This window comes from Larus michahellis, chromosome 1 (genome assembly GCF_964199755.1).
Source record: "Larus michahellis chromosome 1, bLarMic1.1, whole genome shotgun sequence".
NCBI lineage: Eukaryota > Metazoa > Chordata > Aves > Charadriiformes > Laridae > Larus > Larus michahellis.
In genome coordinates, this window is record NC_133896.1 from 91,347,681 (window position 1) to 91,370,865 (window position 23,185).

The 23,185-nt window shown below is 45.2% G+C and overlaps 2 protein-coding genes across 4 annotated transcripts in view; both read right to left on the minus strand.

Annotated features, from left to right (window-relative positions):
* EPHA1 (EPH receptor A1) overlaps nt 1-10,131 on the minus strand; it is a 38,012-nt gene extending 27,881 nt beyond the window's left edge. For 2 of the 3 annotated variants that reach the window (XR_012587634.1, XM_074591928.1), the window contains exons 1-2: nt 9,762-10,131; nt 5,694-5,761 (exon numbers count right to left, since the gene is read on the minus strand). Coding sequence is in view for 1 of the 3 variants with exons in the window: in XM_074591928.1 (XP_074448029.1) it covers nt 5,694-5,761; nt 9,762-9,855 (162 nt within the window). In the remaining 2 variants the exon portion in view is untranslated. Of the gene's footprint in view, nt 1-5,556; nt 5,586-5,693; nt 5,762-9,761 lie in introns of those variants that run through there. The other variant, XM_074591939.1, reaches the window with a different exon arrangement.
* On the minus strand, nt 10,056-21,919 carry LOC141737605 (olfactory receptor 10AC1-like). The gene is made up of 6 exons (XM_074572549.1): nt 20,920-21,919; nt 17,003-17,060; nt 16,059-16,115; nt 15,833-15,835; nt 10,221-10,456; nt 10,056-10,093 (listed from the first exon to the last, which is right to left on the minus strand). The coding sequence occupies exons 1-6, from the start codon at nt 21,917-21,919 to the stop codon at nt 10,056-10,058; spliced, it is 1,392 nt and encodes a 463-aa protein (XP_074428650.1).
* Between the last annotated feature and the right edge of the window lie 1,266 nt (nt 21,920-23,185).

The window sequence follows — 23,185 nt, forward strand, 5'->3', positions numbered from 1 at the left end:
CCATCAGCTGTTACTAACATCTAGGACCTCTTAGGCCGGTGGAACAGTATCTCGCCTTGCTAGAACCCGGAGGCATGTAAACATTGTTGTGTGGTCAGTGATACAAAACTTGCCGACAGGTCCCAGCTACTTGATCTAGTCTAATAGCTAAAGAAAACAGTTGAGCAGTGCAGAATTTGTACTATGCCTGGGATTTAATAGAAAAATAACAGCATAAAAAAAATAAAATCTACGCACTGGCTTACTCAAATTGTATTCACATAGCTTTGGCAGCTGCTCTATTCACAATCAGACTTCCCGTGAAACATGGGGTGAAGAACTGCTCAAGAATTACATAATTTCCAAAGTTTTTCAAGTGTTTTTGGAGCCACAATAGTTGCAGTTAGTGGCTATTTATGAATATCATCTGGGATATGTTAGATCAATGGGGTTAAATGCAGATCCTTAGTCCTGTGTGAAGGTAGACTTTGAAAAAATTGAGCATATCAGGACACATGCACACAGGGAGACCTGGTAGAAAATATAAAACTGATAGCAGCACTTTGAAGTATGTGTGGAAGCCAGCAAGGGTAAGGAACAGGCAGAAAAAATTATGTCCTCCATCTCACCATGGATATGAGATTGCAAACAATGGCTGCCTAGAAAGGCAACTAAGAAAGTCACCTGGAAGCTTTAATAATACTATGATTCATGCAGGAATATCATTTGGGAAAAATAAGATCCATAAACCAGCTACCTGTTGAGAACTGAGCATTGCTGAACCTTTAATATGTAATAAATATAACACAGTTTGGCAATTAGTGGCAGCAGCAGAGTTCATGTCACTCCTGAAATAACAGATATCCAATTTAAAAACAAAGGTACTGTGAAAAAGGACTCTTTTACAAGCAAAGACAACTGCAGAACTGGTGAGAGCCTGCCTTCCAAGAAAACACACCAGCTAAAAAAGAATAAAGTGTGTTTAATTTACAATCCACTCAACAGCATAGAGACAGAAAGCCATATTGAGAGGCCCAGTATGCAGCATCCGACAGTACAAATGGCTAAGAACTTAAGTAGTCACATATACCCATGAAAGTATGACTGGATTATGCAAATACTATTCACACACACAAAAAAGAAATTGGAAATAGTGGACAAAAGGAAAATTGCAAGATAGGCCCACAAGCGAGGGGTGAAATAGTGATAGCAACTACAGACAAATATTGGATTGCCCAGTACGTTGTGTCGTAGGTCTCCATAAACTGATACAGAAAATCCATAGGAATAGATATTACAGCATTCAAAACATCAAATCAGGTAAAACTGGAAGGACCTTTTGTGCCTAGGCTAAAAATGCAAGCTCAGAATGCTAACAAACAAAGTGCAAAACTATCAGGTAAACACAGAAAGCTTTAGGTGGGAAGGGACCTTTGGGTCTCTACTCCAGTCCCCTGCTCACAGCAAGGCCAACTTCAAAGGCAGGTTGGGTTGCTCAGGGCCTTGTCTATTAAAAGAAAAATGCAAGAGGATAACATGATTTCCAATTACCATCTGTTCAAAGCTGATGCAATTATACGTGGAAGCAAAATAGGCATAAATAACTTTTTATACCGTTATTTTACAAGCTGCCGAGAAGCAATGCTACTATGGCCGGTAAACTGAATTTGTTCGTGAGGGGATTTGAGAAGTCCTTTTTGGACCGTTTCAGTGATTTTTGAAATCAGTTGAAGTAGCCAGGCTGTTTGTGCAGCATGGGGAGCCTTGAAGAAGTGTCAGAGCAAGTAAATTCTAGACTCCTGACACCTTCAAAGTGATCGCCATTCGCTCTCTGATATATGTTAAAATGAATCTATCCCTAGTGCTGTAATACACCTTCCCACGCCCAACTGGCATTGCTATCTCAAAAGTTCAAAGACAAAAAAATTAGGGTTTTGTTAGATGATGGAGGGGGGTGTGGTATGAAAGATAAGAAAGTGATTATAGGAACTACAATCTGCCTTTTTAAGGTCCTAGTTTTTAAGGACCTAGTGCGGTGGGTTGACCCTGTCTGGATGCTGGGTGCTCACCAAAGCCGCTCTATCACTCCCCTCCTCAGCTGGACACGGGGAGAAAAAAATATAATGAAAGTCAAGATAAGGACAGGGAGAGATCATTCACTAATTACCATCATGGGCAAAACAGACTTGCCTGGGGGAATTTAGTTTAATTTATTACCAATCAAAACAGAGTAAGATAATGAGAAATAAAGCCAAATCTTAAAACACCTTCCCCACCCCTCTCCCTTCTTCCCAGGCGCAACTTCACTCCTGAATTGTCTGCCTCCTCCCCGCAAGCAGCGCAGGGGGGTAGGGAATGGGGGTTGCGGTCAGTTCATAACACATTGTCTCTGCTGCTCGTTCCTCCTCGGGGGGGCTCCTCACACTCTTCCCCTGCTCCAGTGTGGGGTCTCTCCCACAGGAGACAGTCCTCCATGAACTTCTCCAACATGGGTCCTTCCCACAGGCTACAGTTCTTCACAAACTGCTCCAGCGTGGGTCCCTTCCACAGGGTGCAGTCCTCCAGGAACAGACTGCTCCAGTGTGGGTCACCCACGGGGTCACAAGTCCTGCCAGCAAACCTGCTCCAGTGTGGTCTCCTCTCTCCATGTGTCCACCGGTCCTGTCAGGAGTCTGCTCCAGCATGGGCTTCCCACAGGGTCACAGCTTCCTTCGGGTGCCTCCACCTAATCTGGCATGGGCTCCTCGACAGGCTGCAGGTGGATATCTGCTCCACCGTTAACCTCCGTGGGCTGCAGGGGGACAGCCTGTCTTCACCACAGGCTGCAGGGGAATCTCTGCTCCGGTGACTGGAACACCTCCTCCCCCTCCTTCTTCACTGACCTTCGTGACTGCAGAGTCCTTTCTCTCACATATTCTCCTCTCTCCAGCTGCCGTTTTTGTGCAGCAGCTTTTCCCCCTTCTTAAATTTGTTATCCCAGAGGCCCTACCACCATCACTGATGGGCTCAGCCGCAGCCAGCCGCGGGTCCATCTTGGAGCCAGCTAGCATTGGCTGTATCAGACATAGGGGAAGCTTCTAGCAGCTTCTCAGAAAAGCCCCCTCTGCTACCAAAACCTTGCCACGCTAACCCAATACACCTAGTTTCAAGTAACAGCCTAAAATGAATGAAACCCTTTCTAAACAGCTACTACAAAGCAAGCTAGCGCAAACCTTTTAGCAAACAAACTTCTACAGACACTTTACTTAAGGTACAGACACTTTCACTTAAAGACTTTCTTTAAGCTTAGGCAAGATTTCAGTGCCAGTTAATGTGCTCTAGAAGTCCAGAAAATTGACTCCTACTGTCCAAAACTGACTGGTATACAGCTCGGTGTTCTTAGGCTGAGCATGTGTTAACAGAAAGCATTATCTATACTGGATACAGACCACGTCTGACCATGAAACAATCACACACAACAAGCCACTTCATCCACTGTCATTGGCTAAAAGTGAGGAGAAAAAAAAGGTGTAATTCTGCCTCCGCAGAATTATCCAGCCTCTTCTGGGCTATGCCTCGGAGACCTTGTTCATATAAAGAATGAAAATTCCTCACAGCAAATTCCTCCTCTGTGATAAGCATATTGACACAAATCCAGCTCACAGATGAGAGATCTGTGGCATCTGAGGTTAGGTAGCAAGCAGCTACCCTTCAAATCTGTATGCAGTACAGCTCAGATGTTTCCACTCTGTTACTAATCAAGCTAGTCAGAGTATTCAGTATTAATCTTAGCTCTTTTGTGTCAAAAAATGTTCTGAATTAATCTCAGTTCTCTTTCAAACGTATTTACTTCTTCATTTTGGAAGAATAATTTCAGAAACAATTGTTCAAAGTTCTGATTCCAAGAGAATCGCCCATTGTTCCCTTTTTCCTTGTGGCAATTTGTCAGCCTTCCACCTAACAGTTATTGGGAAATGATGTAATTAGACAAACCCCTGCAAAAGAGTTGCTCACTAGAAGTCAAAGAATCTATTCTTCATCCTCTGTGAGTTTATCGGTCATCAGTATCCTGATCTATTAGTTTAGATTGCTCTCAGGCCGTGTTTCTCAGCACCTTCTACAATTCCCAGTTACAACTACTATATTTTAAATAATACATATTTTAAAAAGCAGATGTGGCACAAGCAGAAGGGTATGCCAGCTCCTAGCACTGCTGTGAACCAACTGTGCAAAAAACAGGTGTTCTGTAACAAAGCTTTTGTCATCTTTCTATCAGATTATTTTTAGAATGCACTTTTCAGTGTTTTTTTCCCCATCTCTTGAAGAGGCAGACTTCATCCTGAAGCATGCCTGCAGCCTAGTATTGGGTTAAAATTACCATACAGACAGTTGATGGGGACAACAAAGGGAACAATGGGCAAAACACGATCTACATGTATGTCTCACTAGGGCACCTGTTTTGAGTAGGGTATCATAATAATAATAATAATAACAACCAAAACAGCTGTACGAATGAAACAAATGCAGTTACGCGAGTATAGGAGAACCTCGCAGTCTGGCTCCAGTTCACCCAGCAAAACTACCAGGAGTAGGAGGCTGGGGTGAATTTAAACCAGCCACAGTGCATTACAGAAGAAAGTTATGAAAATGAGTTAGGAACAGGCTGAACCAAGGTCTGCTTTATAAGCAGCAAGGGTAAAGACTCTTTCTCCACAGGAGAGCTTGGGGCTTGCTAGAAAGACAAGAGCATGGATGAGGCACTGGAACTATATGTTAACATACGTCCTTCTAACTACTGCAGCGCAGTCCCTGAATTCCCTTTCCTTTGTGCCTTCCTTCCACCACTCCCACAGTCCTGCTGTTACAAAGGAAACCATCTTCGATAACGTAGGTTGTGACGCTAGAGGGACTGCTCAACTGTACTTCGCACAAAATAGCTGTACTTGTACAAAAATAGCTGAGAACCCAGCTGTCTTTTGGGGTCCAATTTTGCAGTGGTTTCAGGAGTAGATTTTGAAGCACTTCCATCAACTCAATTTTACAGTCATGAAACAAAGGGAAATGCCTCTCTCGTTATCAGCTGTTGGGGCCAAACACAGCATTAGGGCTGGGTGTAAAGTCCTAGGACCCTGCAGCCCACCCAGTAGACCAGACTTCCGCCCCATGAGTTAACAGTTATTTCTTCAGTCAGCTGCTGAGTTAAAAAATTTGTACAACTGAATCATTCGGTTCAATACTCAAGAGGAAAAAGGACAGAACAGCCTTAAACAGACAAAGATTCTAAATTCATAAGAGACTTGGAGACAGAAATACTTCTGCCATGGCTATTTGCCCGGAAAAGGAGACATAAGATGTATTTGCAACATGTTAGGATGAAAAACTGGGTGATGATTTGATTTTTTTTCTCTTTTCTCTATTAAGGTTTATTACTTCATGGAAGCAATGTATTTCAAGGACATGTTTAATCACTGAGGGCTACTGGCAGTCAACAGGCATCGGACCAGCCACTGGAAGTCAATGAGGCATTAGACCTCAAACAGCTGGCTAGTGGATGAGGCTGCAGAGGTGCAGAGGCTGCAAGGGAGATGATAGACTTACAAAGCATACAATGTCCAGGAGAGGGTGGAGCTGCAGAAGCCTGATTGTGAGAGGCAGGGTGAAATTTCAAGTTGGATTATGCTTTTCCATCATTTAGTACTCCCAGTGGCTCCCCTTCCTTGAACGTGCGTACTCACCCCTACTTCGGGAGGGTCTGGAAGCCAGCCCAGTTCACCCTGCGCAGTGCTTGTGTCGAGCAGATCCACTGAAAAACAGAGAGAAAAAAAGTAAAATCAGTGAACCAGCTCTTACGGCTTGTGGAATGGCTTCATCCTTGTCCTGTCACAGAAGACAAAGTTGGCACTTCCTTGAGCCCACAGCCCCATTCCTTTGTGACCTTTTACCTTCAAAAAGCACAGATAGAAGAAGGATGGGAAGATACAAGACAGTGCAGCTAGTCAGGAGTTAAAAGGTTTTCCTCATGTAAAAGAACCCCTTCTCTTCCACCCTCCTCTAAAGTAACACCCACACACATCCAGAAAAAATGCAACCCCGACAAATTTTTGCTTCCTAGAGCTGCCCCAAAATGGGAGCAGAAGGCTGAAGCCTATTGAAATGGGAATCCAGCATTAGCAGCTGAATACAGCTTTGCTTGGAATAGGAAGGCAGCAGACAAAATGAATGAAGAGGCAGGCGATCAAATAAATTACCAACACAAAAGATCAATCAGTGTCCCCTGGGGGTACTATTCAGTGCTTGAAGCACAGTGGGAAACTACAGAGGCAGTGTGAAGTCATAGAAGGGACTTTCCACCATCAGAGTACCCAAAAGCCATGAGATGCATCAGTTGCTCAAACTGCTGGACCTTCTACCTCTGACCCAGGCTGACCACCATCTGATGGTGGCCTGGAAATCATTTCACTCTCTCCCCGCCACGACTGTTTTAGCCATGACAGCAAGAGAATAACAGCTCCTGGCCATAGCATTGAGGCCTCTTGCAGAATTGCCCCACATGGCTTTGTTAAGCCTTGGCTCCTGGAGTCAGAGAACCATAGAATGTGTTGGGTTGGAAGGGGCCTTTAAAGGTCATCTAGTCCAACCCCCCTGCAGTAAGCAGGGACATCTTCAACTAGATCAGGTTGCTCAGAGCCTCATCAAGCCTGGCCTTGAATGTCTCCAGGGATGGGGCCTCCACCACCTCTCTGGGCAACAGGTTCCAGTGTTTCACCACCCTCACTGTAAAGAACTTCTTCCTAATGCCTAATCTAAACCCACCCTGCTCTAGTTTAAAGCCATTGGCCCTCGTCCTATCGCTACATGCCATTGCAAACAGCCCCTCCCCAGCTTTCTTGTAGGCCCCCTTCAGGTACTGGAAGGTCACTATAAGGTCTCCCTGGAGTCTTCTTTTCTCCAGGCGGAACAACCCCAACTTTCTCAGCCTGTCTTCATAGGAGAGGTGCTGCAGCCCTCGGATCATCCTTGTGGCCCTCCTCATGGACCCGCTCCAACAGGTCCATGTCCTTCCTGTGCTGAGGGCTCCAGAGCTGGACACAGTACTCCAGGTGGGTCTCACGAGAGCAGAGTAGAGGGGCAGAATCACCTCTCTGGATCTGCTGGCCACGGTTCTTTTGATGCAGCCCAGGATGCGATTGGCCCTCTGGGCTGCGAGTGCACACTGTTGGCTCATGTCCAGTTTTTCATCCACCAGTACCCCCAAGCCCTTTTCCGCAGGGCTGCTCCCTATCACATCATCCCCCAGACTGTATCGATAATGGGGATTGTCCTGACCCAAGTGCAGGACCTTGGCCTTGTCGAACTTCATGAGGTTTGCAGGGGCCCACCTCTCTAGCCATGTGACAAAGGAGAAATTCAGCAGTACGTTCATTTTTAGCCCTCAAAGAAATTTGAAAATGCGATCAGGGTTTGTCCTCAAGTCTTGATCTGAAGAGAAATTAAAAATGTATCACTTTGTAGGCAAACTGGGAGAAGGGAGAGGAGTTGGAGTAAGTCATGCTGCTGGATGTGCAGCTTCGTGCCTGCCTTTGGGTCTGCCGGTGCTGCCAGGACAGACTACTGGTTTCGGTGCACCTATTGCAGCCCCACTTCGGGAGCACAGGAAACAGGAAAAATTCCTTGGATTCCCTTTTAGATTCCTGTGGGTGTATTCAGAGGGGTCATTTCTAAACATCTCAGAAAAGAATTTGGGGGTGAAAGGTAGGAGGGGGAAAATATTTAAATGGTATTTAAATAACCAGATTTCCTCCCCCTCATCTGACTGCTTTACAAATACTGCCTGCCAACTACAAGTAATAGAGTGTAAAGTGCAGATCAGCAAAAGTCCTGTGGAATGAGGAAGCAGGCTGCGGGCCCAGAATCAGAGATAAGAGGGATTGCACTGCTGTTCTCACCTCTGAAACACCCTTTCGGGATTGGGAGAAGGGAAAAGCAGGAATCCAGGTTTTGCAAGTTCGCGGTGTTCACAGCATGGTCATATGGCAAAACCTTCCTAGCCACAGACTCCCTGTCCAGACAAGGCTCCTCACTCACTTCCCTCCTGCTCTCAGTCTCCCTGTTTGAGATACTGTTCCTGTGTTGTTGGCTCCAAAAACTCTCAGGGTGAGGTAGCCTGTCCTTCCAGAACCGTCACCCAGATAATATCTATCCCACGCACTTCAGGCCTGCAGCAGTGATGTGGAAGTGAGAGGGGCTGAATGGCAAGTTCTATCAGAGCAAGGGAAAAGAAACTCGGCAGCGGCCAGGATGGGAACCTTGCAGAGCCCGTGTGCCATGTGCCATGCCACTGCACCGCCAGCAGCAGCTCCTTCAGCTGCCAAGTGCTCACCGGAGGGGGTGAAGTCCACTCTCAGGCAGTACCTCTCAAAGTGAAACCCACAACGGGGATCCTCCAAGGAAAGGAATAATGAGTCAGCAAGACTACAAGAGCACGGGGAGTACTCTGGAGCTACCAGCTCTTTGGTCCAGAGCCTCACTGCTAGGAAGCTCATGTGGCTGTCCAGCCACATGGGAGGAGATCGCCCCAAAAAGAAGAAAGACTTCAGATAAGAGAGGACGCCAGGGAAATGAGCTGTTCCCAGATAGATGCGTTAAGGAGGAGTGGATCACAGACACAGCCCAAATGAGATGGTTGAGATAGGGGAGAAGTTGGGAGAGAAGTCCCTGAGTGTTACTGCCAACTACTGGTCACACACTTACGGAAACCAGAGCCTGCGTGGAGCTACCTTATGTTACTTCTCACCTGGGCTGGCCTTCTCCACAATGTCACCTCGCTGCATCCATGTAGCTGGATGCTTAATACAAATGTGCTTGTCAAGAACGCTTTAATAGAGCACGCAGCACTCACAGAGTCTGAGATGAGCCCATGGCTGAACTGCCAGTTATGACTAAGTCCTCTCCATCGAGAGCCTGAAGCAGCAAAGGAGAGGGCTGTCCTTGGGATGGAAAAGCCCCAACACCTTTCCCTGTGTAAAGCAGAGACTAGAAGTCTCTGTCAGGAATTAACTGCAGGAGGAGGCAGCGAACAGGACAGAGATTTACTCTTCTCACCTCTCTATTAAAATTCCCATTCCCTACTTGTTTCATAACCACTGCGCAACTGCCAAGATGGAAGGAAAAAAGATCACTACATCTAATAAAAGGGACTAAGTGGAACAGAGAAGGGAAGCAAGGGAGTCTTACAAGGAGAGATGGAAGAGGAAATTGTAAAGCCCAGCTCTACCTTCCAACACTGGGCTAGATGAAAGAGACTGCCTCACCTTCCAAGCCTTCAAAAAAATGACTGTCCGCTTGCTCACAAGGGTTAACTCCCAAGAGGGCTTCGGGAGGAAACTGCGGGGGTGTTGGGGGGGGGCAGAAACTTTCTGAGTTTGTGTTTAAACTTGTTATCTGCAATGCTTATGTTTAAGGCAAACAGAGGCAGAATTCTTTTGGATCACTGGATAAGCGGAGGCATTTGTGCTTCAACATGGGAGGGGGCGGAGAGGGAGGGGGAGAACTTACCTGGGCTCAGTTCACTGAGCCACCAAGAGTCAGATGGGGTTTGCTCCTGGCCTTTGTCCCCCCAACAGCCACCAGCCCTCCCCAAACACCCCGGTTCCTCTCCAGCTCCCTCTGGGCAGGCTGTGGTGTCCCTTCGGCCCCATGCGGGGAGGCCACGTCCTGTTCCCTGCTCCTCAGAGAGGTCCCTCTCTACCTGCCCGCCCAAACCCAAGCCTGCAGGCGGAGGCACCAGCGGGTCCCACGCTTACCTTCTTTCCCAGGCACCTCGGGAGGAAGGAGAGCCCCAAAGAGAAAGAGCCCCAGGGAGAGCTTGATCCCGCCGCTCCAGGTCCTCAGCTCCATGCTGGCTGGAGAGGGGGGCTGGCTGCCAGCCCCTGCCCGCTCTCCCGGCTCAGGCCTCCGCCGAGCTTTGGCTCCCGCTGGCAGTGCATGAACCTCTCCCGCAGCCTCCTGACGGCAGCGCACACATTGCACAACCTCCCTGCCTGGCCCACAGTTATGATGAAAGATCAAGGCAAGTGGGTGGAGAAGCCTTACTGCCTTTACCTGTTTTTAAAGGGGCTGGTCACAGACTTCCCATCTGGCAGGCAAATAAACCCACCTTAAAGGCAGCCACCTTTTTTTCCTGGGAGCCTCCCTCCACCTTTGCTCCAGTCCCGTAAAGAGGCTCCCGGTTGCCACCTCCTGGGCAGCCCTCGCCACCGTACCTGCTCCGGCCTCGCCGCCGCCGGGGTGGCACTCCTGACCCCCACCTCTGTCCCCGGACACCCTCCGGGGGCCACTTGTAACTTTTAGAGACGAGAACAACCCAGACACCGCCATAGGGACGGCTCGGTCCGTTTCTCTCTGTGACAACGTGGCTACAACCACCGAGCCGTCCTTGCAGTAGATATTTAGGGAATCCGTCTGTAGGTAGTGGTAGCCGCCCATTTTGTTCCCCAGGCTGTGACAGCACGTCACAGAGTGCTAGCCGTGCGACTTTATCCGGCAGAGTTAGTGTTTTCCTTTCAGCAAGCTCCTCAGCATCACCGGGAGGTGCCTGCTTTTCAATACAAAAATCACGGGAGAGCAACTGAGCCAGAAGGGTACTCGCTCTGTTCAGGAAGTCCTCATGGGACTTTTAGTTTCCTCCTTGAAGGACATAAATATGAAAGAACTTGCTTTTTCTGGTATCTCTTTTGCCATTGATCGAGGATGTTACTCCCACCCATACGCAGCTGTTACACCCCTCCCCATAAAATACAGCTGACATTATTCCTCCACTTGCTGTAAGGCTGCATTCCTCCTGCTCTCTTCCTCCTCCTCCCCAAGGAAGGCTAAAGAAAGGACTTTGTCAGGTTGCCTAGAGAAGCTGGGGGATCTCCACCCTTGGAGATGTTCCAGACTTGTAAGGACGCAGTCATGAGCGACTTATCTAGCTTTGGAGTCAGCCTGGCTGTGAGCAGGCACTGGGACTATGGACCTCCTGAGGTCCCTTGCATCTAAATCTTTCAGCGAGTTCTGTGAATGTCTAACCATACATCTTGGAAAATCAAATTCTATCCCAAGAAATCTGAACACAGGCAAGAGAAATTTGAAAACAAATGGTTAAAATACTAAGCTTTAAATTTTACACAGCACATGAAGTAAAATGTCAGTACAAATAATTCAAACATTAATGTCATTCTGAGTAGTTATATCTTAAATTTATTCCAGTTTAATCCTGTCTAAAGTGATCTTTCTCAGTCTATGGTGCTAAGTCTCAAATTTTTATGCCCACCTTTCCCCACATTTGAATGACTCCCATTGCAGCACCAATATAAGGTTTCCCTGTCTACATCCCATACCTTGAGCTTGCACCAGTGTAATGTATCCATTTCAGCCTCCATCTGTACAATACTGCGCCTTCTTCAGTCTATGACGTAGCAACGGGGCAGATGGACCCGCGGCTGATGTCTCCTTTGTGACGGGACAGCATAGATGAGGCCTACATAGAACAAGAAACGTGAAAGAACCATTTGCAACTGGAGGGTAAGGCTCAAGGGCAGCTGAGGAGCTCATATCCTTCCTAAGGCAAAAAACCACAGTGTTACAGCCTTACATTCAGTTCCTTGAGGCTACCTGAGTTTGCATCTGTAGAATCTCAGATGTGCCAAAGCTCTGGGGTGAAGAACCTGGGGATGCTCTGTCCCTGTTCTGTCAGTGGGCAGATACTCAGCACATTTGATCTAAGCCGTCTGGAATAGGCAGGAACAGACTTACTAGGGCTTATTGGAGAGGAAGGCCTAAGGAAGATTCACTTTCTTTTTCTCCCTCTTGTTAATGTTGGCTGGTGGGGGTCAGACATTGGGGTATTCCAGCTGATAGTGGCCAGAAATTGTATACACCACTTTGTCGTTTTGTAGATCGGAGTTAATCTACTGGAGCTCCCAGTAAGAATGTGTACGACGGTAGACAAACAAAATATGGTCTAAAGTTATAACGAGATCAAGCTCTGCAGCAAATCTCTAAACAAGTGGAAACATAAAAAAAAACCAGAAACCCCAAATGCTTGGAACTTTACTGTTCTCTGTAAAAGCTCTGCTGCATTGCTTTGCCATGTGTCCTCTGCACCAAAATGCGGATCCAGAGGGAAAAAGAGGGAATCTACAGAGAGGCTGTACCCAGTACAGTGGAGTGCTACATGTGAATTATTCGTACAACTCTGTTGAGTACTTCATTGACAAGATCCTTTTGCTTGTGCATCACAAGGTTGGATTTTTAATTTATAAACTGTTGGACAAAGCTAATTCCCTGAACTAACTTAATTTCAAAAAAATCTTTATCTTTACAATCATATTCTATGGTTTACACCTCCACAAGCTTTTCACTGTCATGGCTTCACAGTGAGCTTCACAGTGCTTTTTGATGGTAAGAAGATAACTGCATCTTTTAAACTCACTCTCAGCACGTCTCTGAGTTGAATCTCATCCGGTGTTTCTAGTCCCTCTGAGTATTTCTGAAGCGCAGGGCATATTTTTTTCCTCCCATTTCCCAGTATCCTGTTTTGTGTATCGCTGAGATTAGGTATCTGGCTGGAAAATATCACTACACAACACACCTGGGATATCCTCCTACAGAAATGTGGGCTTGTGGTGAGGGAACTGAGGAGGAATGGTATGCACCAGGCCTTGTCTTGGTGTACTTTTGGGACAGTCAAAGGGCACTCCCAAGACTGAGTTGGGACGTGCTTCTTTTGAACTGCAGTTCAGACAGAACTCTTTCATCTATTTCATATAAATTGTTTACTGTATTTGCTGCTCCTCACATTTTAGAAAGAGCTGCGAGTTTCACCATTGCACTGTTAAATGTCCTTCTAGACGATGAATGAAACTGAACCTAGAAACAATCCCTACAGTTCCTCCCTTGATATCACTTCCCAAACTATCAAAGCATCCCTACATCTGTCAGCCTTTAGTACTGGTAACTTGAGTCTGTGCATCTTGAACTGGCTTTCAGTAAGGTGTTATAGTAACATAGATGTGTAGGGCTCCCCGGGGCCCCAATCACATCCTGCAACAAGCCCACTTCAGACTAAAGGATAAACTTGCCCTTGTTTTGTGGCCTCTGATTCATTCCTTATTAACTAATTCTACAACTCTAAGAAAAACCTGTGACAGCTCTGTAGAGCCTAGGGGACGCTTTGTTTTGATGTTTCATTCCCTGTAGAGAATTCGTGCACTCTCTCTCTCTCTTATTCTCACGTCCACGACCACAGTTTAATATTCTAGTGTTTTCTTTTTTATCTTGGAAAGTTTTCTGGCTCTACTCCACCAGCAATTATCTTAGAATATTTCAAACAGCTGACTTCAGGCGGTCTTTCTGCAGAAAATAGACTCCTACCATCTAGTGGTTTAAGCTGTTAAATTAGTTTTGTACATGGACTTTTTTTCATTCAGAAACTCAGATTTACTTTAAACAGATATTTTTAACCCTTACAAAGGATTACAAGTGACCCCTCTGGATCATAAGGTGGCCACACCTAGCTTAGGGACTTGACTGCACTTGATGGCCAGCATACCGGTGGGAAGAACTAAACATGGACTAGAAGTCCAGTACCCCTGCATAAAATTACACTTACTTATTCATCAACAACGTACGCATAGGTGTTTCTCTACCGATGCACTGGCTGGACACCTAATTAGGCACAGAAGAGTATTTCCACTGTTGACTGATCTACAGGCTTTCTTGTCTCTTGATAAACTACCCTGCATGTGGTCTGCCGTGGTCTTATTGGGCTTGCAAAGTGGGAGGAAATGGAATTATTGTACCATCCTGGAAATGAGGAGGATCTTTCTTTTCCCCAGAAATTACCTGAGAAAATTCTCTTGCCTTCATATCCCGGTTCTGCTCCCCCTGGTGGTCCAGCGCATGCGGAGCCCGAGAGGTCCCGGTTACCCCAAGGTGCTGTGGCAGGAGCCGGGACCAGCCCATTCCACCCATCGGGACCACCTGGAGTTTAAGGGTGGTGCAATCAGTTTTCTCTGGTGACGGCTGGGATTGTGTTTCTTGTGTTTCTTCCCAAGTTAATGCTTCTGGTCCACAGGGAAGCTATGAGAAATCGAGGGACCTATTGCAAAAAGAAAAAAAAAACAAAAAAACGAACCACCAAAAAAACCCAAAACCTAACCAAAACAGGGCTTCACTTATGTCAGGATGCTACATTTTGGATAGGCAAGTGGAAAGCAATGCAAACTCGGTCATAATATAATCTGATTCATATTCCCATTCATAAATCTGCCCTACATGGTTACTGTAAGTTACTTTCAAATAGATATTATAGCACATTATATACTTACACATCAAAAAAGTGCAGTTCTACACTTACCACATGCTTCCTGGGCACATTTGATGGTATTTATCTTGGTGGCATTAAGTTTTCACTTTTTTATTACTTTTATTACTGACTCAGGGAAAAAAAAAAAAGGAAGAAAAAAAGAGCAGAATTCAATTTCTGCTTGAGCATTAGTAACACAACAGCGTATGTGTGATAAACATAAAATTTGACCCAGAGAAAACTGATTTCTAGTGAAGATGCTCATGATTTCTTCAACTAAGTTGTAGAAAAATAGGGTTGTAATATTTTCAGCAATTGAGTCACAGCTCATAATATAGCAATAGTAGTCTCTGCATGACAAGTACCTGTCTCTGTAATTTGTTCATGTTTTCTAGTTGCTGTTTCCCACTCTTGGATTAGTTGTGCTTAAGTGTGAAAATACCTCACTAACATTGAAAAAAATCATTAACATTAATAACATGCAGTAAGCAGCCATATCACTAGTCACTTTGATAGTGTGATTTTAAATTTCTTTTTTCTACGCTGATAGCTGAATGCATGAGTTAATCTTTTAAATTCTGGATTTTTTAACAGCAATTTTAAAGCCTTTATGTCTGTTTCAAATCTGCAGTTATATTTATGGTCCTCTTCCTGACAAATTAGAGTTGCCTCCACAATCTAACACCCTCGTTTCTTGCTGTTGTAGCTTAATCTTGGTGTTGCGGTGTTGCACTGTTGCTGTCCTGTGCTGAAATGAAATAGTTGCCGCTGGTCACTGTGTTAACAACCTACGTTCGTCCTGAGCATTTTCAATGTTGACGTTAAAAGGAGATATTTGAAACAGACACCTTGCTGTCTTGCAGGTGGAGAGACGACATTGATTGTGGTAGCATCTTCCCAAGTCACTGTCAACCTTATTCCCAGTTCAGCTTCCAACTTGATTTTTGAAACTTGAACTCATAATTAAATCAAAACATGAAAACCAAAACAAATGCTGAGAACAACTGTAGACCAAAACCACAATAAAACGCGACGCAGATTTTAGGTGACCTGGTTTTCAGCAGTGACTAGGCTAGAGGCCGCGTGCTGCTGAGCCATCTGGTCTCCCCTCAGCTTTATATACCAATTTGTAGAACCAGACGGTCTTATATCTTTACATACCAATTTGTTAAGCCAGACCGCCTCGTATTTTTGCACTTATGCAGGTAAAGCCAAGGGTACACAATGGGTATTGACCTTCCCATTCTCACTTTTTCCTGGACTGGTGCAGGAAAGATAACTGAGCACAGCAGGATCTTTAGAGCCAAGAGCTTTAGGTTAGAGATACAGTGCTGGGATTATTAATAGCACCTTCAGTCAGCTTTTTGATGTGGGGATGATGGCAGGGCGAAGTGAAACTGACTCTGAAACCAACCAGCTGACACGGAGCTTCACCTAATTCCTCAACTCCACTTTGGTCTCCTGATTATTTCTTGTCCTGTGTTCCTGGTTGCTTCCAGAGGCAGTCCTGTGAAGGGGACTTACTGCCTACACAACAACCCAGATGAAAAAGAAAAAGCTTTCAGATTCTAGAAATTTTTTATTCTGGGGGGAAAAGGCAGAATATTTAAGCATATTTGTTCCCCATTAGCCTGTTTATAGGAGCGTGGACTTTATTTTTTATATCATATAGGGTCCTATCAGATTTTATATGCTGGGTGAGTAATTTCATATAATGTCACAAAACAATCTCAGGAACGACTTGACTTACCTCCTTTCTTCTGTAAATCTTCTATCTATAAATATCTTAGAGAGAAATTCATTCCCTCTAAGAGAGAGAATTCTCATATCATTCATTCTCATAAAGAGAAATAGCATTCTAGTTTTTATCATGGTAAAGTCAATATGGCTATTGTCCTTGGCATGTTGAGTAAGAAACATGGAAAACAGGGCCCTTTTCTCAGTAAAGAAAATCACCATCTTTGACAGCTTTTCACCCTCGTGACATTAAAGTCCACTTTCTAGGTTTAATCCTGTCCCTACACTCATTTTCACTGGCTCCAACTCCATTGTTGTAAATAGCTGTATTAATTTCACCTTGATGCTTTCCTTCTGCGTCAGATCAAAGGACAAAGGAAGCTATTTAGGTAAATATAGGATTATCTCCCGGTTTTCTAAGCTTTGAAAGAATCTAAAAGAAGGGATGCTGGTGGACTCACTTTCCATGAAAGCCAAAAATGGACAGGCAGTGATAACGTGCCTTTGCCTAGGGGAGTTGAATACATTGAAACATCTTCATGTTCTTAAAATTGGACTTCCATCAGAATTTTAACTTCCCTAATCCATAACAGAAACACATTCCCTTAGTAAACTTTTTGCATTTAGACTCGTAGAAAAGTAAGGAAGTATTTTTAGTGAAAGTGCATTTAATTCTCTTAGGATATTGATTATTTATAGGAACAAATTTTAGGAAATGTCTTACCTGGATTGCCAGCAAAACTGACAGTGTGCATAAAAAGGGAGTTTTCACTGGTTTCTCTACATTGAAAAGGAGATTTCACTGGTACCTTACCAGTATCAGTGGTACTAGTGGCACTCAGAAAAAAAAAAAAAAGTGGCACTCAAAATACCACTTTGAAGTACCTTCTTACGTGATGGTACCTCTTTGAATGGCATGTACTGGACCTTGAGTACCCTGGACATTGCTCAACATACCTGTCATTGTCCTCCAAACCCTCTTCATTTCTGAGCCCATGGACCACACCGATGAGATCTTACAGGCCTTACAGGTTGAGCTCCGGCGCTCAACCACTGATGAGATCTGTGTTCTCATCTAGTGCCTTGCTCCAGGCAGCTTTTACAAAATTAATTGCAAGGATGAATACTCTGTTTTTATGGCTGTGAAAAGCATGAAGGGATTCTTAGAGGTGTCTTAGCTGGTTTCATTGAAAACCCTCATGACACCTGTGTTTGCCAGATCTCAGACCTCTGCAAATTTTTGGATGTACGCATACTATTTCCAAGAAAGGACAGGACCATTTGTGGTGGAATGCAGGTCCGACCATTACTCATACACTGGGGGGTCTTGAAATCCTACCCTACCCAACCCAGATAATTATGATGCCCACGGAAAGATCTTTGCCCTATTCATCTTTGCTTGGAGGTGGAATATGCAGTTGTCTAACTCTGCACTGCGTGACTGGCTCTTGCGGTTCACTGTGAAGTTCTGAAAAGGACTTGGAAATTTTCTTATTTTTTCTGTGCTCATGCCCTACATGAGGATGTTGCTGTCTTACTTCACTTGGGCACCCTCCAGTTCTCAACATACAGCGTACTGGGTCAACAGGACTGAAACAGACACTCGTGAAAGGGTGTGGGAGTGGGTGGAAAAGGGGCCTCAGGCAGCTCCTGGCAATTGAAAGATAACATTTCAAAAGAGTTCTGACGTCTCCTATGCATTGTTGCCACTCTGACATCATAAGCTTCCCTCTTCCCACTCTCATCCCTGAGTCCTCTCTACAGATCTGTACAGTAAAGGCCTGCAGTCAACACAGCTGGGCATAGGAGAGGGGAAAAGGGTGCTGTGAATAGGCACAAGAATACCTGTGGGGACAGGAGGAGGGATAGCCTTGGGCGCTGGGTTATCTCTTCACTCCATTCGTCTGCAAGGACATTGGCTGGAGACTGCGTCTTTGCAGAAAGTCCCCATTGCTAGTTGTGCTTCCCACATGTATCTCACAACTAAAGAGCTGGGAGTCTCGCCTGGCTGCTGTTTGAGTCATGGCATCCCTCCCAATGGTGTCATCTCTCCCAAAGGCATCATCCATGTCCTTGCCATGAGGACAGGTCAGCTGAAGTGCCCTCTCAATCAGCAGCTGTTCATGAGGAATATCTCTCATTCAGGACACAGCCCTGCTGTCTTCTCACAGCTAGCAGCAGATCACAGAACCACAGAATCACAGAATTTTCAGAGTTGGAAGGGACCTCTAGAGATCATCTAGTCCAACTCCCCTGCTAGAGCAGGATTGCCTAGAGCACATTACTCAGGACTGCATCCAGGTGGGTCTTGAAAGTCTCCAGAGAAGGGGACTCCACAACCTCCCTGGGCAGCCTGTTCCAGTGCTCTGTCACCCTCACCGTAAAGAAGTTTTTCCGTGTATTTGAACGGAACTTCCTATGTTCTAGCTTGTGCCCATTGCCCCTTGTCCGGTCACTGGGAACCATTGAAAAGAGCCTGGCTCCGTCCTCCTTAAACCCACACTTTAGGTGCTTGTAAACATTAATCAGGTCCCCCCTCAGCCTTCTCTTCTCCAGGCTAAAGTGTCCCAGCTCCCTCAGCCTTTCCTCATAAGGGAGATGCTCCAATACCTCAGTCCTCTTTGTTGCCCTACGCTGGACTCGCTCCAGTAGTTCCCTGTCCCTCTTGAACTGGGGAGCCCAGAACTGGACACAGTATTCCAGTTGTGGCCTCACCAGTGCAGAGTAGAGGGGGAGAATGACCTCCCTTGACCCGCTGGCCACAATCTCCCCTATGCAGCCCAGAATTCCGTTGGCCTTCTTGACGACAAGGGCACATTGCTTGTGATAGTCATATCTCTGCTACCCCATGCCCGCAACTGCCAGAAACACGTGAGGGCGTCTGCCTAGGTTTTGATCAGTATTATAAACCTCAGTCTCTTTCTGTCCCCAGGTTTTTGAGCACATCAATACCTCCTAGAAACCTCTGCTGTAGAATCTCAGAAGGGACCTCTGGAGGTCTCTATCCCAGCCCACTTCTTACAGCAGGATTAACTTCAAAGCTTGATTTGACTTGACAGGATTTGAAATTGATGCTTCAGTTTTGTCCTATGCTCATTACAGTTATTTACTATCTTTAAATCTTTTAATAGTATTTGATTCAAAGTACTTCTCTAATGTACTTCTAAAGTACTTCTCTATTAGTAATGTGCTTTTATTGAGATCCTCCCCTACTCATTTTTGGAAGACCTGACAGGTGATTAAAATGTTCGCTACAGCTTTGATCATTTTAAATAATGCAGCTAAACCTTTGCTCACAGCAGTAATTAGGTATTCATTGACATGAGAGCCAATATTCTGTGTTAATGTTTTAGCCTGGCTACACTGTCAACTTGAAGACAGCTTTTAATGTGAGTTTTAAATTCTACATTTCTCTTTTGTCAGATGGCTCCAAGTTAACTTCCTCAGTTACAGCGCCAATTTTTTACATTAATCAAATCCACTTACCGTAATTTTTAATGTTTTTAGCACAGAGAAAGCAAATATCACTCTGCTCTCTCAATCTGCCAAGGGCAAGAGTTGAGGGCATATGGAGTGCTGAAATTCCTTTGGATTAGACAGAGAAACAGAAGCAAGCCTTTTAATTTTTTCTCAACAATTTGGTATGTAAGAGGTGGGTTCTGAATCATAGGGTCTGTTTGGGCTTTAAAGAGCCACGGGGGAGTGAAGTATTAAGTAAAATAATGAAGTTGCTTTTTCCCCCACTGTTCCTGTCCAAAACGGATCTTCCCTAATTTGCCTGAATCATCCTGTTCCGCCTACATGTAGGAAACACACAAAATAACGCTGCTTTGCACCTTTCAGGCTCCTATGTCTGCCGCGGTCCAGCTTGGGCTGTAGCTCTCACTGGTTTTGCTAAAGAAACAACTGCAGCAATGGGATTATTACTCTTGCAATGATAGATTTAAACACTCCTCGGTCATCCTTATTTATATGATACAGTCTTTCCTGATAAAAGTCAAGTGATAGGACCGGTATCTTAGCCTTTATGTTGCCATAGGAACAATCCAAACCTAAGGTATCTCCCTGTAAAAGGAGAGATTGCTTCCTGCAGAACAGGCATAGCAAAGTCATACTCTTGTCAAATCGATGGCACTTTCATTTTCATTATCTAGAATAATTCAAAGTAAGAGGATTTTACATGAATGATCTTTCCACTTGTGATAGGATGCGGGAGCACAGCCTTCTGCTAAACTTGAGGAAGACCACCGCTCAATTTCCGTTTCTTTCTAGGCATGGGCTTTCTTCTTCTGAACTTCCAATAACCCTCTTTAGATTTTTTTTGTGCTGATAAACTTACCAGTCTAAATTTTTTTATTGACTTCCCAGTTTCCAGTTTTTACTTTCATCTTCAGAGGAAAATAATGAAACCAATACAACCGCTTAAAATAATTTTGTGTTGATCTTTTGATTGTGCTGAGATGAACATGAATGTAAACATGAGTACGTATGTGACCACAGAAGTGAGACCACAAATTGATCAAAGCTCTTCTTCCTCACAGGCCAGTAAAGCATTTCCCTTTAGGTAAAGCGCTATGTTAGAAACCTTTTTTAAGTTGTTTGGGTTGGTGGTTTTTTTTAGCAGAGAGGTCTTTTTGTCATAAATGTGTCGATGCATGTTGAATTCTGCCTGGGCATTTGCCGTAGTGAAGTCTATGGAGAATCTGGTCCTAGCACGGTTTACCTGCTCTAGGTCAACCTGCTCTGGCAGGTGGGTTGGACTAGATGATCTGCAGAGGTCCCTTCCAACCCCTGCCATTCTGTGATTCTGTGATTCTGTGATGGTTATGGGGCTGTTTTTTCAACACACACACATTTGTTCTACTAACATTTACCAGACACACACATCATAGCCCTGATAGTATCCCAGTTCAGCTGAGCTGTTTTCTTTCTCTTCAACATTTTCCTGAGGACCCCTCTGATTTCCTTGTTCCTCAGGCTATAAATGAAGGGATACAGTAATGGAGTAATGTTGGTGTAGACGAGAGACACCATCTTGTCTCGAGCTGGCGAGTAACTGGACTTAGGACGAATGTACATGAAGGTGGCACATCCGTAATGTAGCAAGGTGATGGCCAAGTGTGAAATGCAGGTGGAAAAGGCCTTGCACCTTCCCACGGAGGGAGTGACACGTAACAAAGCAGCAGCAATGCAAACATAGGAGGTCAGGATCAGGAGGAAGGGGAGCAGCAGGAGGAGCACACAGGCAGCCAGCAAGGGCAGCTCAGGGGTGTAACTCTGTGTACAGGCCAGGTGTAGCACAGCAGGGACATCGCAGAAGAAGTGGTTGATGCGACGCGACTGACAGAAAGGTAAGCGGAAAACAGCCATCGTCAACCCTAGGGCAACAGCAAAGCCTCCCAGACAGCATGCCACAGCCAGCCTGAGGCAGAGCCCCTCACTCATCACCACTACGTAGTGAAGTGGCTGACAGATGGCCACGTAACGGTCGTAGGACATGGCCACCAGGAGGAAGCATTCAGCCCCACCGAGCGCCACAAAAAGGTGCATCTGGGCAGCACAACCTATGAAAGAAATGGTGCTGCCGTCCACCACTATCAGGCTGAGGAGCGCCTTGGGGACAATGACTAAGGTATAGCAGAGCTCAATGACAGAGAGCTGGCAGAGGAAGAAAAGCATGGGAGGACGGGAAGGCTCCATAACCACTGCTATGAATATCATCACGTTCCCTGCCAATGTGACCAAATGGACAATGAGAAAGATAAGGAAGAGGAGGACCCGAAGACAGAGAAGCTCAGAGAAGCCGAGCAGGAGGAACTCCATGGTTGGATCAGTGCTCTTATTGTCCCTCTCCATGCAGCCTTCACATGGCATCTACAGGGAGAGAAACAGAAGGGAGACAGTTGAATTTGACCTGATGCCTGGCAATCGATTCCGTATAGGAAATAATGTTGCAATACTGTAGAACCAGGGTGGTAAAACTAATTGTGTGGGGAGGAAGGTGATTTCATTTAAAAACAAAACTGATTTCGCTCAGTCACATTCAGCACACTCTCAGACCCATATTCTCACAACCACCAAGGTTCTTGTGCCCAAATGATCTGCCTAGAATTCTTTGCCATGACATTGGTGACAAGGAATGTCAGCTGTTGGGTCTTTGTCACTTCTTCTGAGTTGTTCTTAGGTTGGTGACCATGTGGAGGTTTTGAACATGCATTAGGTACCCTTTAGGAGTTGACACTGATTAGTCTCTCCGTCCTGTTCTGCTTTTGAGAGTCACCATTGGACTCTCCTCCTGAGGAGAGGACACTCCTGATCTGAGCGTCCTAAGAAGCTGCAGATGGATGTGTTGGGATCTTGATGACCATCAACACCTAGGTCTTGCAGACATTGCAGACATCCTGCTACTGCTCCTTCTGGTGCTTCCACTCCCAGGCAAACCCATTCATTCTCTATTCACACCAACACTGCAGTTCTCTACAGCCGTGCCAGAGATGTGCAAAGACAACCAGACAGTGAGCTGAAGCTTCTGCTCTGCAGTCTGACTCCAAAAAATGGGAATTTGAGGTGTTCGCTGACTCGCTTTTCCCTTCCACACAATGAATCTGCCTCAAAGTTCACGCGGAAACAGGGTTTCAAATGGAAGGGGTCAGCGATTAGACACGAGGATTCCAAAATTAGAGCTGACATTTTGGCTGCTGACATTTATGCCTGCCTCAGCACTATGGCATCAGAGTTAAAGTAAACAAACTTCGAAACTCAAAACCAAAGATGTTCATGGCAACATACTCTATATAACAATTTTTAAAAGAGAATACAAAGCTAGTATCTTGGACTTAGAGAGAATGAGGTCTTGCTTGTCACAGGAAGAATGGTAAATTCCTAGGAATGTGGAGTGATGCAAAGCTGTTTAAGTTGTTAAGATCTAGAAAAGATCTTTAGATCTTTCGAGAGCCATATCATAATAAATTATATATATTGGTCACAGGTGGACAGTGCTCATTGCTCATGTGTTCATTGTGTCATACAATATTTACTACAAGGAGTAATTCCAACTCTTTCTACACCTTACTGTAAACTAGGAATAAAAGCAGAGATTCCTTGCAGACTTCTGCTCACATCAAAACCCCAGCAATATTT